The sequence below is a fragment of the Falco naumanni genome, chromosome 13, assembly GCF_017639655.2.
Source record: "Falco naumanni isolate bFalNau1 chromosome 13, bFalNau1.pat, whole genome shotgun sequence".
Classification (NCBI taxonomy): domain Eukaryota; kingdom Metazoa; phylum Chordata; class Aves; order Falconiformes; family Falconidae; genus Falco; species Falco naumanni.
The window spans coordinates 6,979,756-6,997,228 of NC_054066.1; the positions used below are offsets into that span (position 1 = coordinate 6,979,756).

The window sequence follows — 17,473 nt, forward strand, 5'->3', positions numbered from 1 at the left end:
GAGTTTCCTCATCAGTAAGCCAAACAAATCAACTCATCTTAATAAACCCATATGTGCACGATTGTAAATTTTGGTCTGTTTGACAGTTCAAATAATATGAAATTGTAAATTGTTTTCAAATTAATTTTCTAACTAAAAAAAACAAAAACAGTAAAACATCAAGCAACAAGAGGGCTGCTTTAATTCCCAAAGGAACACAAGTTAACAGAGCCAACAAATGGGAACACCATGAAAACATTTGTTTAGAGATGTTTTCAAGCATAACAAATGTAGCTTTACACAGACAACCACATTTAGATTCCTATTTTAAATTTAATTTTATCGTGGTTGGCATTATCTAAGGTAGTATCATACTTGATTACCTTTAACTTGTTTAATGCTTTTAAGGGCATATTTCAATGTCGTTAGGACACTAGATTTGCCTTTAATTCTCTTCTCAGAAGGAAGGTGAGCTTTCAGCTCTTGTAATGTTTTCATCAATTCCTTTTGTGTTTTGGCTTTCGTGGACTGCTCACTACTGTAAGATTAAAGACAAAAAACAAAAATGTCACTTGAATGCTTGAAGAGACATACAATCCTCATAGAAGCCCAAATATACTCTGACACTTGTCACATACCTAAATTCATACAGCTAGCCACATTAACCCTTCCAGCACTTCATATCAATATTCAGAACTTACAATCATTCTTAAATTAGCTAGAACCATTTGAAACGAAAGATTTACCACCACCTGAAGTCTTATTGTAAAATGTACTCTGCATGTATAACAGTACATATATCCAAGCACCAGATAATATTTAGGGTTTTTTGCCAGTCTCCCGCCTCCCTTTTTAGTGGTATTTTCCTTAGTTTCTTTCAAATTCAAACGAATAGAAATGTTCATGGACTTCAAAGGAGAGAAGCAGGAGGTCCATTCAAGTCTTCACCTCCTGTTCAAGCAGGTTCTCATAAGAAAGGTCCCTGAAAAGGGAATGGCAGTGGGAGAGCATCAAGTTAACAAAACAAATGGAGAAATCCTTGGAACAACGTATCCCAGTTAAGCATGGCAATACATTAGAAAGGATAAAGAAACTTGACTAAATATGGGGTGGGGTGGGGATAAATCAGAGGAGACTGGAGACAAACTACATTGACATTTCCCAGGTGCATGTTCAGGAGCGTTATCTCAGTGTAGAAGGTCAAACTACAGAGATTATTAGTGCCAACATCAGAGAATTATTGCCTGCCTTTGCAGTTCCTTGTATCTCTCCCCATTATTAAGAGGCACTGACAAAATCAAAGAGGAAGAGAAAAGGAGTGAAGGGAGGAGGAGGATGACAAAGATGGGTGGCAGGTGGGTAGGAAGCAGTTAAAATGGAAAAATCACCTCGTCTTTCTCATTGTAGTAGATTTTAAAAGCTAATCAGTCCCAACAATCAAAAGGGTTCTAGAGCTTTACATAAACCTTCCTGAAAATAAATTCTTTTCCATCAAAAGGCAGGTCTCCTTTTACCACCTGATTGTCATAGCTGGTAGTCTCTTAAGCTGTAACCTTAAGAACCACTGTAGAAACAATAAATTTGGAAACTGCTCCGTACTGTCTGAAGTGCTCAGTAAAGTAGCTTCCACTTGCAGGTAATTTTCGAGACTGATTCTGAACATTTTTCTGACAAGTTTGAAAAGTTCTTCTGGTAGATCAATCATCTGACAGGTGTTGGGCATATTTCACCAAAAATGCTTGCAAAGTGACAAAGCTGGCTTGTACTAGAGAATACACATTGTTCTTGCTTACATCACAACTTACTACGCGAAACCTAGCATTCACTTCATCAGTGGTCATTTTGTACTGAGAAATAATGGCCAGGGATAAGACAAAAAGAGTATAGTACTCCCTGGGGAAACATTATGTTCATGCTGTATATTAAAACCACATCTACAATGTGGCTTGACAGTTTGGACTGATGCAATCTAACAGGGCCTTGTTAACAAAGAACCCCCTATGCTGGCAGTAGGGAAAAAGAGAGAAGAAAAAGATTATGAAGTAACCAAGCATACTGCTGTCTTTGTACTCTTGGAGTATGCTTCCTGAAAGCGGACTCGTGCAAGAAAAGAAACCTTTCCAAATTATTCTACAGCAGCCGCAAATATAGAAGATGGGCCTCCTTGGAAAATAGGTTATACAACTCCAAAATGTTTTTCCAAAGATCAGTAGCATCAGGCACAGTAGCCAAAACTACAGGCAAGGCATGACTTGCAGAGGACAGAATAAGCCAGTTCTATAAAGAGAGGAGCATTCCATTATGCTTTATATGGAGAGTTAACTAGGAAAGTACCTACAGATACTAAACTGAGTAGGCGGTTGGTACCAATAGTGAATCCAAAGCCCAGTAGTCTTTGAATTAAAGACTAAACCTATAGCTTATCAACCTATGTTAGCCTTGTCTTTGAAGATCGTTCTCTAGATACCCTCATTCCCAAAAGATGATCAAATTCTGCTCTGTAACCCTCCAGCACTGTGCCTGGCAGTTGGGGAAGACACTGTACTATCTGGGTTCTTCATTTCTGAGCAGAGAGCTATTAATGAAATTTAAAATAAAGAGGCATCAGAAAAACTGTAATAAGTAATCCCCCAAAAATCCTGCAGTGAACAATACTGCATCAATGGGAGAGGAAGATTAAGAAATGCCTTTGGTTCACACTGTCTTTTACACTAAGCAACACGAAATCCAGAACACAATTTCCAATCGAAAAATACAGCATAGAACAAAATCTCCAGGTGCCTGCAAGGCAGACAGAAAAAAAGTTCACCAAGCACCAAATGGTGCAAAGGGGTAATTTTATTTTACCACTTCTCTAGGAATGGCATCAGGTAGAAACACTTTCAGGTAGGTACATGTAGATAGAGGTCTTAACGTCAGTATGCTATAGCTAAATATCCCTGATCTGCTCAGGATCAGGTTTTGGTCTCCTGATCAAAAGCTGACTTAAAGAAAACCCAACAAGTACAGTAGGGCACTCTGAAGTGTCCAGATTTGAGCCTTCAGTGCCACCAGGTTTCTCAAGGCTATCAGGGTCAGAAGCAGAGTTCATACAGAGGGTTTCCTGCAGCTGATGCTGGTTTATCCTTAGACTTGAGGCTTGAATCCTGGCGAATGGAACACAGGAGAGGTAGATGATATGGCTGCTGGACATCAGAACACATCCAAATCAATGGGTGAATTCTGATGTTAAAAACACTACTAAGGCTGTCCCCAGGCAAAGTCTTCAGACTAAATTCTGAAGAGCAGAAAATTTGAAGCAAAGCTTCAAAAAAAACCAAAAACAACCAAACAACCAAACAACAACAAACAAACAAACCAAACCACGAACCACTAGAGCTGAAGCAATATTCAAAGTGAATGACACAAAACTACGGAGTTAAGCTACCAAATCAAAGTAAGATGACTTGAAAGGTTATCACATAACTTGATTGAATTAGAGCTTTTTGTTGCTGTTCCATGCAAGTGGTTAATAGGACACACTACTGATTATGGACAGGAAGAGAGTCAAAAATAGCATTTCTTGCATACTCCTCCAGGTTTAGCCAAAACAAAACAAAAAATCAAAATACAACACTATTTAGTTTTCAGCATTTAGCATTACATACATGCAAATTACTGAAAGTATATGCACATTAGTTTACCTGCACCCACTGCTAGACTGATTGTGTTCAGAGTTTGCAATCATCAGACTGAATGCGTTTGAGCTTGAACTAGAATAAGGAAAAATAGAAAGAGATTAATATTAGTAAACCTAACAACTTCTGGTTCATTTTAGCTTTGTATTTTCCTATTCGTGACTGGCTATCCAGAAGAAAAGACTACTTTAAAAGCTGCCTGGCACAATGGGAACTATAGTTGTTACATGTTTGTCTAAGGTTCTTCTTGTTGCAGCTTTGCTCTGTACACTAAGCTATTATTCAAAAGATTAAATAGCACAATTGCATCCTTATGTATAAGAATACACTGACACTTTTTATATACAATTATAGAAGTTGGTTTACAACAAAGTATATAAGTAAGGCCACTTAACTGCAAAATGAAGAGAAGATTCAAATTGAGTGGCCCTGCAGAACACTGTAATTCTTTATGAATTATAACATATTACAATTTACACCATACAAGACCACAAGTTAACTAGAACACTCAGCTTCAATCTGAAGATACGCTTTATAGCATAGTTACTACTCAAAAATTATATTCAAATAGGAAACATTTTTATGACAAAAATAAGTGAAATTTATTTAATATTAGCTACTACCTCTTATGACAGTCTGAAGTTTCCATGAGCATCGCTGAATCTTTCCCATTTTCATCAGATTCATGGCCATGAGAATCGTGCCCACTTGAGTAGTTTTCATTTGTGTCATTTCCACTGAAGTCATTTCCACTGGATCCACTGCTCATTTCAATATCTTCCTGAAGAACTTCGTGAGAGTGTTCAGGCTTTGTCTGAATTTCTGAATCTTCTGCAATCATCTGGCTATGGTTTTTTGCAAGTCCAGAATAATCGCTCATTTTCTGTTGCTCTTTTAAAGAGAACGACAAAGAAATGTTTTCACTGATACCAGGTTGCTGCTCAGGGTTCTGCTCCTCAGTGCTAGAGTAGAACCCCCTGAACTTGATAGAGTCCATGGGAGACTCATTAGAAACACCACGAAGATCAAGAGCAAATCAAGCCATATTCAGAATTTTCTCTCTGTACAAATTCTGTTTGGACATAGAGACCCACAAATCTGAGGAAGAAGGAAAGGAGGGGAAAAAATTAATTTCCTTGTTTGCTTTTGCTGACAAACTGGAATTCTCACTGACTGATGAAATTAAGAGTCATAAGTGATATTCATGGTTAATATATTCAGCATTTGAACAGTGAAAAGTTTAAGTTAAACATAATTGCACACCTAACAGTGTTTTACCATAGAAAAGGTATTTATTTTTTGGTAAAAACCCACACAAAAAGTGGAATAAACATGAGTAACTCCTTAAAAGTTAAATCCTTGTTTTCTATTCTCCTACTTAATACTTGAAAATTTTACTGCCTCAATTTGGACAATAGCTATTATTACTTTCAGCAAAACTATTCCCTGTCTTCCAGTTTACCCTGACAAACAAAAAGATTCCATTCAGACATCAGAGGATTGCTTACTTGGTTTGGAGGTTGTGTGGGTTTGGGGTTTTTTTGTTTGGAGGGGCGGGGGGGGCTTTTTGGAGTTTTTTGTTGTTTTTTTTTTAATACATAGTCTTGATTTTTTTTCTTTTAAGAGCTGTTCTGCCATTTTGACCAAATTCTTCACTTTCTTTTTTGTACGCCACATAGGTAGGTAGACTGAACACATATCAGGAACAGGGAAACTAAGTACACAAACCCACCTATTTATCAACAAATAAGCCTAAGAATAATTTTATCTACTGATTACCACTAATTGTGGGGGGATATTCTGCATTGTTTAAAAAAGTAATCTTAAAACAAAACAAAAATACCCCTGCTTTTAAAGCAAATTCCAACGCACCAGGCCCAAAAAAAATCAGCGTATACAGAAATGAACTAAGAACAGACTAATAATGAAGACCCATCAAAGGAGAAGTACTAGAGAGCAGTTCAACTTCATAAATAAAAAAAGAGATACTCAATCTGACTCATTTGCTCGTATATTTCAGCAATCCACAGACACCAATTCCTCAAAACCATGAATCAAGACTCTTGAACAATTTAATGCATCATCAGGAAAAAAAAAAAGGATTGTTTGTAAAAGAACAGTACCATGTTTGTTCCTCCTTCTTTGTTCCTTTAAAATATTCAAGATCACAATTGTTGACTAATAAACCCCTGACTGGAATGACAAAGTCAATGAGAAAGTCTGCAACTAAGTTCAGCTAATATTAACTGCAACAGCTTCCTTTTAAACACAATTTTTTTTAGAAATTTTTTTACAAAGCCTGTAACAGAAAACATTAACTTAATACTCATTTAAAACACACTATGATTCAACTTGCCCCCCTCCAGAAAAAACATTGAAACTATTTTCTTACCCTCCTAATTGCTGTTTTTCCAGACATTTTACATTTATTTTGAGTTTTTCAGAAGAAAATACTACTCGTCTCCTCGTTTGGCCAGAGTAATACGCAAGGTATCTGTTTTCATTTGAAAGAGGAAGTGTAGTTTAAGGACATTCATTTAAAGCCATCAGTAATGGTATATAAATAAATAAATATTTGTTTTCTTTACAAGATTATTCACTAGTAATTCACTATAGGTAATCATAAAAAATACCCCTTTGGGAAGAGTAAAAAGTAACAACATTTCACTTCTGCATGTATTCACTTCAAGTAGTCTAATCCAGACTAAACAGACCTCCTGTTACGCTGTTGTATTGAACAGCAGTATAAAGGCAGTAAATTACACTTTAGTAGCTCTAATAAGGTTTTTTTCTGCACTAAGGAAGCCACTTCTGTCTTTAAAATTACGTAACTGGAACATGCAACAAAAGAATATTTACTTTTAGATGAAATTATAGTATTATTTCATAATGGCACATACTCTGGTGGCCAAGGATTAACTAGATCAGACAGTTCATCTCCAATTCAATCTCTCTGGCAGATAGAGCTTGCACTTTCACTTGCTTTACTTAGTGAGACATTTTAATGAAGCTCTGTACCTGCATATAGTCTGCTCTCACCACACATGCTCCTAATGAGCCCAACTGGTTAGTGGTACCCATGCTACTATCTGCAGCATCATGGCCCGTGCTTAACAACGCTGGACTAGCCACATCTCATTCTGTCTGACAGTGACCAAAAACATCAAAGGGCTCAGGAGACTGAAGGTGGCACTGGGAATACCTACATGGACAGCACATGAGACAAGCCTCCTGTTACTGTAAAGGTAAGGAGCATTTTTAAAATGTAACATTCTCACACAGGAAAGGCTCTTACCACTACTTCAAGTATTGCAGAAATAAGAGCATCTATCTAGTTAAATAACTGAGCCCACCCTCAAGAAGCCATTTCTCATGTCATCTACACTATTGTTTCTCGAGAGGGCACTGAGATTATAGTATTGTATAGAGGACTCTGTGAGTAAAGGTACTTCAGCAAACTACTCAGCTAGCAACAGGACGGCTTTTTACCTACCCTTAGAAGGTTAAAGCTAACCTTGGAGATCGATCATCTACAGCATTTTACCCACTTCAAATAAATATCTTATGCATACCAAAATTACACCAATTAACCCCGTTATGATTAAAATGAAGCTTTTGGGAAAAAAAGACAGCCACCTGAAAAGGAAGTCTGACATGTAGGAATTTTAAGGTGAAAATGAATATTCTTCATGCTATATTCTGTGCCCAAGGCAGGGGTTTCCTCCTATTTTTCTAACCAAATGCTACTCAGAAAGAGCTTTAGATACAAGAGAAAAACATACTGCCATAACTGAAACAACATTATCTGCCAGTAAACTATGCTATATAATTTCCTTAGAGGTAAAGAAAAAGCTCTCAAGAAAACCCACAAAAACCAAACAGACCCAAACCAAAAAACCCACAGACCAACTCTAGGCTGCTATACTTAAATCCCTTAAAGAAAATCATATAAATCACTATTGATAGGATCATAAGCATTAACTGGCAGAAGACAGACACTTAGCGTAGCCCTGAATTCTCTTAAATAATTAGCCCAACATTGCAGTAACATATGTATCAGGAAAATTGTGTTATTTATGGGAGGAGCAATTAACAGCTCCACAGCTTTCTTACTTTGAATGCAAACATTTCTTATTTCAGTCTGTAAGTGTGAGAAACCTCTCCTGCTGAATTCTGAAGCCAAAGAGTATGACATATGCCATAGTATTTTTTAGCCTCAAGAGTTGTCAACAAATATTGTTTGGAACAATGTTTACTTGGGAAATTATTTCCCCAGTCTCTTTTGTAAACTTTGAAAGTTTAAGTGTCATTGAAATTGTGCCATTGCTAGCACATAGAGTCTTACAGTTTGAAATTCTGAACAACTAATGAGGAATTTTTTCCACCTCCAAGTATCACTTATTGTCTCCTCTGTTCTTTCCCTGGCACCTAGGGTAGCTTCTACCAGGTATTTGTAGGAAAGTTCAAGAGTGCTTCCTTATGTGGGAGAGAATAATTTCATATATATATATATAGATAGCCAGATATATAAACTGTCCAATAACTTTTCAGGGCTTCCCTGTGCCTCCTTGAACAAGAGTTGAGTAACTCAACAACAGTCAAGATTTCAGGGGGGTTAAAATTATTTTTATATTAAGCAGTGAGTTCAAATTAAGAGAATTGCCAACGGAAGAGAAATATGTACTGACCTACAGAAGATACCATGTAAATTTTCTTCCTCTTGATACCTGGCAGGAACTTGTGCCCACGAAATGCTTAAGTTGCATTATTTCTGTCTCTAGCAACATGCCAGTGCTTCTGCAGCTTTGCCCGCAGTAAGCATCTATGCGGTTCCTACATAACTACATTACAGTGACTACAATTTGGAGCCCAAAGACAACAATGCCAAAACCAAAAATAAGTATCCCAGTAATGGAGATGATACAATTTTGACCTTTTTAAAGGTATATTTCAAAAACAGTTGCCTCAACTCCTTGAGATGGAATGGTGTTCTTAGGCAGGACTGGAAGATTAATGTCACTGAAAGTCGGTCTTGCACAAAATGTCTTCTGTTTCAAAATCTCAAAAGCCTCAGAGGCACATACCGGAGTAAGGAATACAGGAAGAATAAATAGGAAGGAATAGGGAAAACATTATGGCAGACTTCTAAGAGCTTCTAGGAAAAGAAGGAAGAGGAGCATTTCTAAAACGAGAGCTTGTATAATAAATAAAAAAACCCAAGGTCTCCCAAAGCAGCAATATTATTAAGACATGCCATAAGTTCAGAGAGATTTTTCTAGGAAGAGATTGGAATAACTGTGAAAAAAGAACAGACTGGCAATTACCCTACACCATGCTCTGTGTCTGTAATTTTAGATAAGAACGAATGCATCTAGCTAGACTTTACTCTCAAACAGAAGACAACCTTAAGTGGAACATCTGCATGCATACGCAAGCACCATGCAAACACTTCAGGAGCACAGAGGGTCAGTCATCCCAGAGAAATTCATTAGCGTTGAAACTAATGAGAGTCAAAATGCCATAATAAATTGCAAATATTCATCTCACTTATACGCATGAATAAATTTCCAATCAAGAATGAAAAGGTAAAAGCTAGCATGCTTTCCCAGCCTGAGGTTCTCTCCTGTGACCGCAGTCTGAGGAAGGTAACTGCATCGTATACCAAGTTCAATAAGCAAGTGCAGACAGTCACGTGGAAACAAAGGAAGAGCTAGCTCTTTTAGGTTTGATCTTCAGAGAAGTCCATTAAGCCAGTCTGTCTTTATTTTCTGCTCCATCTTTCTAAATTTTTAAGGGATGTTGCCTATTTTGACTCTGTAAATAAAAACTTCCTTTTAAATCTTAAGCTGGCACCAGTTAAACTTGATTTTAAGGCAACTGGCTCACAAAAGCCATTCTGCTCTTCTAGACAGAGCAAGCCTCCCAAAGTCACTCTGGCAAAGACCAGAAACCTTTAAGATCCTGATGCAGTGTAAGAAAAAGGTGACGTATTTCCACTGAGCACGAAGGACAAAAGTAGGCATTAATATGCCAGGTTAGATACGCAGAAAATGTCTTCTGGTTATTCATTAGCTACAGCAGCTCCTTTATCCTGCCATAAGACAATGGAACTTTAATTCCTAAATGCCTGAACTTCAGCATCCCCAGAAAAAACACACCAAAATATGTATGGACAAACTTTTGAAGAACTAACAGGTTTATGCTTTTGAAAAACCCTCTTAAGAAGGACTTAGAATACCAAGGAGGCAAATTTATTTCATCAGAGATCTGGTTACATTCAGAAAACAGATTTCTCCAGATTTCATACAAAAAAAAATATGCCTGGTATTGGCATTTAAAGAATGAAAAACTAATCCAGAGTGAAAATTACCTAGTTCAATAACTGAATAACAGGTGAACATCTGAAGATTTAAGTCTAAATCTGCAACTAATATGAACTTAATAATATTCCCAAATTAAGCAAGAGGCACACCACAGTTTATGACTCTAGACAGGTGAATATTTGGGGACTCTTAACTGTACTAGCATGAACAGGAGCCACTCCTAAGGGTCAGGATTCCATTTTACTAAAGATCTTATGAACAATAAGACTTTCCCCATGTCCTCTGGATGGTTGCTTTGCAAAATGGTAGAAGTTTTCTCATTTGTATGACAAACAACTAGCAGGGGTTTAATCATATCATGCAATTTCAGAGAAACTGAAAATTAACATCTACAATGAATGTACTCTCCCTGTGCAATTAGACAATAATTAAATGCTTGGTAGTAGCAAAACATTAGGAAAAAAATGTGGAAAAACAAACAATAACCCAAGAAGTGACTTGTCTAACTGCACAACTTCACCAGCAATAACAGAGAGCTTTGCTTTGTGGCAGGAGATTGGAACAATTAACAGAGTACCTTCGCTAGGACATGTTTGGGGGGTGGGGGTGGGGAGTGTGGCAGTATTCCCAGACTTCACTTTAAGGGGGAGAAAAAAAAAAAAAGAAAAAAAAAGCACCACAAAAGATGCTTAATTTCCTGCAAGACTTTTTGGATGAAAAAAGAAAGGTTTTTTAATAGAGTCCTCATCTCACTGCAAATCATCATAAACAGGTTTTGTTCTTTTTCTTAACAAGGAATGAGGTATAACTCAGTTTTCTATTTATATCAATAACACCTAGAATATCACCAGTGCTTCCATAAAATGTGAATTTTGCAGCACTGATTTCACAATTTTTGATAAGAATTTACCATTCAGTTCAATCCTGAACACAGGACTCTTATTTAAGTAAAAGTTAGCCACATCTTTATAATGGTGATCCTAATTAACCACTGCTTACAGCTGTCACTTTACAAGAGGAACTGATCAAAACATAGCCCTGGTCCAGAGCCATCCAAGCACCATCCTGAATTTACAGCAGACCTATAGAGGAAGAGGTCAGCATAAGCACCAGGCCAGGGCCATTGCATCCATAAGTCAGGATACTTCCAACCAGATTGTTACCTCAGTAAGAAAAAAAAACCAACAACACAAAAAAACCACACAAACAAAAACCAAACCTGAATTATAAAATAAGTACGGTTTTAGACTAAAAATGTTTTACCTTTAAATCAGGTAACTCCCAGTTTATACCCAAAAAATAGTTCTGAATTTGTATATATGACTGAAACCACAGTTCTAAGATAAACACAGAACAATCTATTTTCTACATAAGCTCTAGGAGGGGGCAGGAGGGAAAGCACCTTTCTACTAACGTGAATTTTAACAGTTATGCATGTTTCTTACCTGTTTTTTCTATGAAAAGTTGGTTAAAGTGTTTATCAAGCTCCCTCCCAGCTAGCATCAAAAGCATGAAGTCTCTAGGTCCAGAGTCTCCCACATGCATTTAATTCTTGTCTCATCCTCTTCCACTGGAAATCTTTGACCATTACAGAGTCCGGACACCTCTACAACTATAAAATATAAAAGAAATACCTGGGCCCCCCAACAGTGTCCTCTTCAAACAGATACCAGAGAGATGCTCAGAGTTATGCCATGCCTATGCAGATAAGTGTTGGTTAAACATGAAACTGTCAGCCAGCAGAAGAATCAGATACAAGTCTACATTTTAAACACTTTTGTTCTAAAATAAGGTCTTACAGAGCTTTAAAATAACAGAATCTTCTACACCAGAAAAAAAATAACCCTTCCGATTCACTGTCGGTATGGTATCATGCTGTGTACATGTGTAGTATGTACATAGTCTGCATGGGTTGACACAGCCACCAAGAATGAAGGGCCAACCTCTCCAGTAGATAATAGAGCAAAATGCCTCATGTGGTCAATAGGAGCTCCAAGTGCTTAATAAGTTTCATTAGAACACCATTTTAACACCTGATCTAAACTCATCTACATAGCTGTAGGCTTGGTACGAGCATTAAAGAGTTTACTAGGCAGTTACAAAGTTTAAATTCACAGAAAGTTGAGGTCCCAAGGGACCTCTGCAAGTCATCTTGTCCAACGCCCTGTTCAGGCAGGGTCACTGAGCAAGAGCAGCCTGCCCAGGATCACCTCCAGATGACTTTTGAATACCTCCAAGGATGGAGGTTCCACAGCCTCTCTGGGTAACCTGTGCTAATGCTCAGTCACCTTCACAGTTTAAAAAAAAGTGACTACATTTAGAAGTCTGTAGTAGCAAAGTCCATCAACATTATTATTCTTCCTAATAAACTTTCCCAAGAAAGACACTGAGAACTTCAACAGGAGAAAGAAAATCTGAAACCTATTTTATTAAGTCTAGGAAACTAAGTCTGTTGGTACATGCCACTGACATGTAACACAAAGAAACAGTAGAACAAAAACCAGAAGATCAACATTTGTGTGGCAAACAATTATGTCAGTTTAAATGCTTCATTTGAATAGGCAGAAGGAATGTTTGGAACAAAAATGTCTGGAACAGTGTTCAAATCCCAAGCTAACCATTTTGGAAGACAGCCCATGTTAACATGCCTTAATTTAAAATGCTGCACGTCTACCAACTGTTAAAAGTACATTTGTGTTGGCCAGACCTAAGGAAGAATTTATTCACAACATTCCGTTCTGTATAATGTTGCAGAGCTGCTACAAGTTCTACAAGTCTCAGATTATGATAAAAATCTGTGTACGTAGAGGCATAACATTTAAAGAACCAATCTTTATCATAAATCGATAAAACAGGATTTAAATTATAAGCTCTCTATCTCCGACCACAAGAGCTGTTAGAAATTGCCATATCTGGAGCTATTTGCAGATTTCAGTTTTGAGCTTAGACACTGAAAATGTGGAATGTCTTTCAACACTAGTTAAATCCTGATTTAAAGACAGCTCTTCCAATTCCCTTACACTACATCATCTCCCTGTAGTCTATAATTCCTCAATAGCGTAAAGTTTCTGCCTTCGCTAATCAAGATCTACAAGTAATTAGCCACAACGTCTTGCCTGACTATTTATGAAGTGGCACAGCACTTCTGTAGTTTGATGACCTCCATCATGACATTTTCATAGGTGAAAAAAGTTTTAACAGAGTCTAGGTTTGAAGAGGGTATTTGCAGCAGCAGTATGTACCATTTTAATTGGGTGTTACATTGGCTTCACCTACTTATGTATTTTGGAAAACATTAAGAAAAAAAACAGTCCTTGCAAACTACTTAAAATTCTCATAAGCCTTTCTACATTTTAACTGAAAGCTAAAACAAATCTACTACAAAAGGATTTTTATCTGAAACTAAATACAAGTCCTTCAAACCAGGTATTTTATCAGTTTGATTAGAATTAGAGTCAGTTAAATCTAATCTTCTGGTTTTCTATTAGTTATCAGAGGAAACTTACAGGTGACTGAGTGTGCCCAAATCCCAAAGAACCAGAAGAATTTATTCATGTATGGCATCTCAAGAAGGTCTTTTCCACAAAAGGAAGTTTAATTTCATCAGTATACAAAGAATATAGAGCTCGTAACAACATTTCCTTTGATATTGAAATATATCTATTCTAAGCATTGAAGACTTCAAATATTAGAAAAGAATAAATAAGGTGCTTTAGGGAACACACCTGTGTAACAGGAGCCCAACCAAGTTCATTTTCTGTAGAGAACTGAAGTCACACCTACACCATTGAAAAGAGAATGTTGTCAGCTTTAACAACCTATTCAGGTCACATTTTGTAGCTTTAGAAACACAGTATGGGTTTTTTCCCCCCAGTCATTTAGACTAATCAGACAGTACAGTATTAACCCTCAAAATCGCAGTCAGAATTTCATCTTTGTTGCAGTATTACAGTACTGTCCAGAACTGCTATGCTTTCCTTTCCTTTCTTGGGCCAATGTTGTCCCATCATCAGATCACATACGTAACAAAATCTATTTAATAGGTTTTCTTTGCATCACAGATTATTTGCCTCCACTGATCTCCTTTAAGCTCTCAGCTGTTTCCTTTTTTTGCTCCAATAACCATCAACTTCTCTTCCTTTTCAAAATATGTCCATAATTCTGACTATCTATTCTGCTTTCTTAATCCACCACACATCCCACCTGAGTTGTAGTGAGCTTTTTCTTTGTCAGCTTCTCACACATCACACAAACATGCATAAGTCAGTATCTCTGATGCCGTGTCCAACTTCTCAGAGACTAGAATAGTATCAGCCTGTTAGAAAGTAGAGCACAACTGACCAAAAAATACCGTTGGACCTATGACCTGCTTTCTAAATCAAACCTTAGAAGCATAACATTTTCCTTTCTCTCCTGAGCTATCATCCTGATTATCTAACACCAGCTACTTTGTTTTCTGGACCCCAAAATTTTTACCATCATTCAAATTTCTGATGACACCTGCAAGAGCAATCAAAAGACGGGAAGGTATTAAAAACTTCTGCACAGCAAGCAATGCAGATGTAGCACTTGATACTGGATGCTACACTAAATTTGTTTCCTGAAGATTTAGATTTAGCAGAACTTCCATGTGCTTCCATGAGATGTACAACAGGTCATTACAAATTTAATGCTCTGAACATCTTTTATTTTTCATCACTCTGACATTACAGCTCAAAGGAAGCATACAAAGTAAAAACAACAAAAAAAACAGTTCAGACTCACTGAGAAAGAACCGACACTATAAATCACTTTCTTGGGGACAGCATCAGACACTCACCTTAATGAAGGTACTAATCGTTATCTTTCCAATTCTGAAAGTGTCATCAATATATTCCTATTAAAAAAAAAACACACCAAGTTTTATAAGACAAAAATTTATGAAACATAAATCAAGTCCATCTAACAATGCAATACAAGTCTCGTCTTGTAAAATGCAGATGAAGAACAGTTATAAATACTACAAATACAAAATGGGAGGAAATGCAAGAATTCTTACTGATTAAAAACATTACTTCTAAATTGGTTCCTTGAGCAATGCACAGAATAACTAACTGTTCACTGAATTCTGTTCCTTTTATAAACATGACACCCCCCAAAATTCCATCTCCATGATCTTCATTTATTGTTAGAACATTTAGATAATACCAAGATGAACACAGTACTTCAAAATCAACCACTCACTCATCTGAACACATCCAAGCAGAAGAATGAGTATTATCTAGCACAAAATTTGAGATCACATGTTTGAATTGAAGTTATGTTTCTTTTTCCACAGATTACAATCTTAAAACATTTCACCACCAAAACACAAATTCCAAATTAGCCTTAGGAGATGAAAAAACTCTCCAGACAGCTAAGTCAACTGAGTGAAAGTACTGACATAATGACCAAGACTAGTTTCATATTCCAAAATACAAGTATGCACTCTTAAAGCAAAAGGTGTTTGCAGCTTACTGAAACTTATGCTTCTTTCATCTGTTTAAAGAAGAAAAAGAAAAGGAAAAAAAAAAAAAAAAATCACAGAAAGAAGCTTCCTTAGCTATGTCCCAGAGGGCCAAACAGGAAAAAATAAATCCCTCGGTCCTCAAGTGATGATTCCTAAATGGACCTAAGCTTATGTCACCAGTCACTTCTATAAGCAGCCATGGCACCGCTATGATTTAATTTCCGGTTTTAGATTGGTTTTGTTGTTTTTAAAGCAGCTTATTCTCCCTGTGGAGTAACTAATAGCTGTAAGTTAGCCCGAGGTAACAGGACAAAGTCAACTCAGTTTTACTATGAATAGCACAGTACCAACACATGGTTGAACTTAACCTCACTTCGTGGAGGGTCAGTCTCACCTGTGCTGTGCTCACCAACCTGGGCTAGCTCCTGATTCATCATTTGCTTTCCTGTAACCATAAGAAGCCACGTACTAGTGTAGCCTCTTACCACACCACCACCACAAAAAAAGCAGTCAGAGCCACCCCTCCATTATCTGGCAGGAATTGTTCTCTTTTCTGCCAGATCAGAAGCACTTATTTTACCCTTTCATGTATATTATTCCTTGTTCTGCTAAGCCCACCACCTGGGCTCACATCTCCACAGTGGATGTGGACTGATCACCCCCAGGAGCCAAGAGAAACTGTCTCTCTCAAGTTTATTCCTTCACCTTGAATAATAAGCCATGGTCCAGAGCTAAGTTTAATTGCCAGCAGGCTGGGTACTTGCCATAGAGGAAAAAAAACACCCCTGACAGACAAGATTATTACAGCCCGTGCCAAAACATCTTGTGAAGAAACTAAACACTGTCTCCTTTACCTGCCCCATGAAAACTTCTAGATGTACTTCCTTCCAGTCTTACAACAGGTACCTTCCTAAACGTGAACTAAAATTCTTTGTATTAAGTGTGAATTTAAAAAGACATTTGATTGTAAACAGAAAACACTATTCTCCTCTTAAGTGGAACTGGAGAAATTACTGAGCAGGAGATCAGTAGTCAGAACTCTTTAATATTTGCATATGCAAACTCCTGTCCTTTTAAGTAACAAAAAGGATACATTTGAGGAAGTGTCACAAAAAGGAGGGAAAAATTATCACACCCCACCATGCAGTCACATATTTGACCTTTATTATATGTGAAACTAGATCTAAAATATCTACAACATTGTATTTCAACTTTAATATTTGTTGATATCTCCATTAAAGAGTATATTTGCAAACCTACTGTTCCCCTCCCTTAAAAAAGGGGCAGAATTTCACCATGGGGTATTACATTTACCAAAGTTCCATGCTAATGCTGCTCTTTAGACATCGCTGCAGTTCATACCCAGTTAACGATTTCAGTCAGAATGAAAGTCCCATTCTGGAAGGCTCTATGCCAAGTTAATTCTCTGACTATTACTAATACAGCCCCAATGCATTCAGTAATACACTCCACAAAGTGTGGCAACCTAACAAACACAGCGTACTTGCCCTGTGAATTGGCTATATTAGTACTCAAATAAGAGCTGAAGTCACAAGAGGAACCCATGGTAGAGATGTAATTAAAATCAAAGAAGCGCTTTCTATAGTGAAGATCTTTGTACAATTAAAGAAACTAAGTAGCAGAAACATAAAAGCACATGTAATAAGGTCAAGCACAAAAAGCATACTAAGATACAAAAGCTGCAAGGAATAAGGAGCACAGGAAGCAAGGTCAACAAAAGGAGAAGTACTGGACATCCTCACCACTTCATCTTGTCTCCCTAAGCTTCAATTATGAAAAATTACAGGTGTTAATTAACAGTGAAGTGCCTCTGTTTTAGGACAGGATGCTTGAAAGCCAGTACAGCTTTGGTTCTACTTTCAAAAAGCCAGTTCTACTTTTAAAAGCCATCTAGGTAAGGAAATATCTAACAATTATATCTATAGGAAAAAATCAAGCATTAAGAATTACTATAGTACACTCAAAACAGCTGGAAGCCAAACTCC

General features: G+C 37.1%; 1 protein-coding gene across 13 annotated transcripts in view; it reads right to left on the minus strand.

Annotated features, from left to right (window-relative positions):
* The window catches only part of PER2 (period circadian regulator 2), a 51,464-nt gene that overhangs the window by 28,546 nt on the left and 5,445 nt on the right, over positions 1 to 17,473 (minus strand). The window contains exons 2-8 of one of the 13 annotated variants that reach the window (XM_040612922.1): positions 14,799 to 14,855; positions 13,705 to 13,758; positions 11,614 to 11,677; positions 6,049 to 6,150; positions 4,280 to 4,754; positions 3,663 to 3,731; positions 363 to 517 (exon numbers count right to left, since the gene is read on the minus strand). In XM_040612922.1, coding sequence (XP_040468856.1) covers positions 363 to 517; positions 3,663 to 3,731; positions 4,280 to 4,653 — 598 coding nt within the window. In that variant the 5' untranslated portion in view covers positions 4,654 to 4,754; positions 6,049 to 6,150; positions 11,614 to 11,677; positions 13,705 to 13,758; positions 14,799 to 14,855. The other 12 variants (XM_040612923.1, XM_040612929.1, XM_040612930.1 and 9 more) reach the window with 12 other exon arrangements.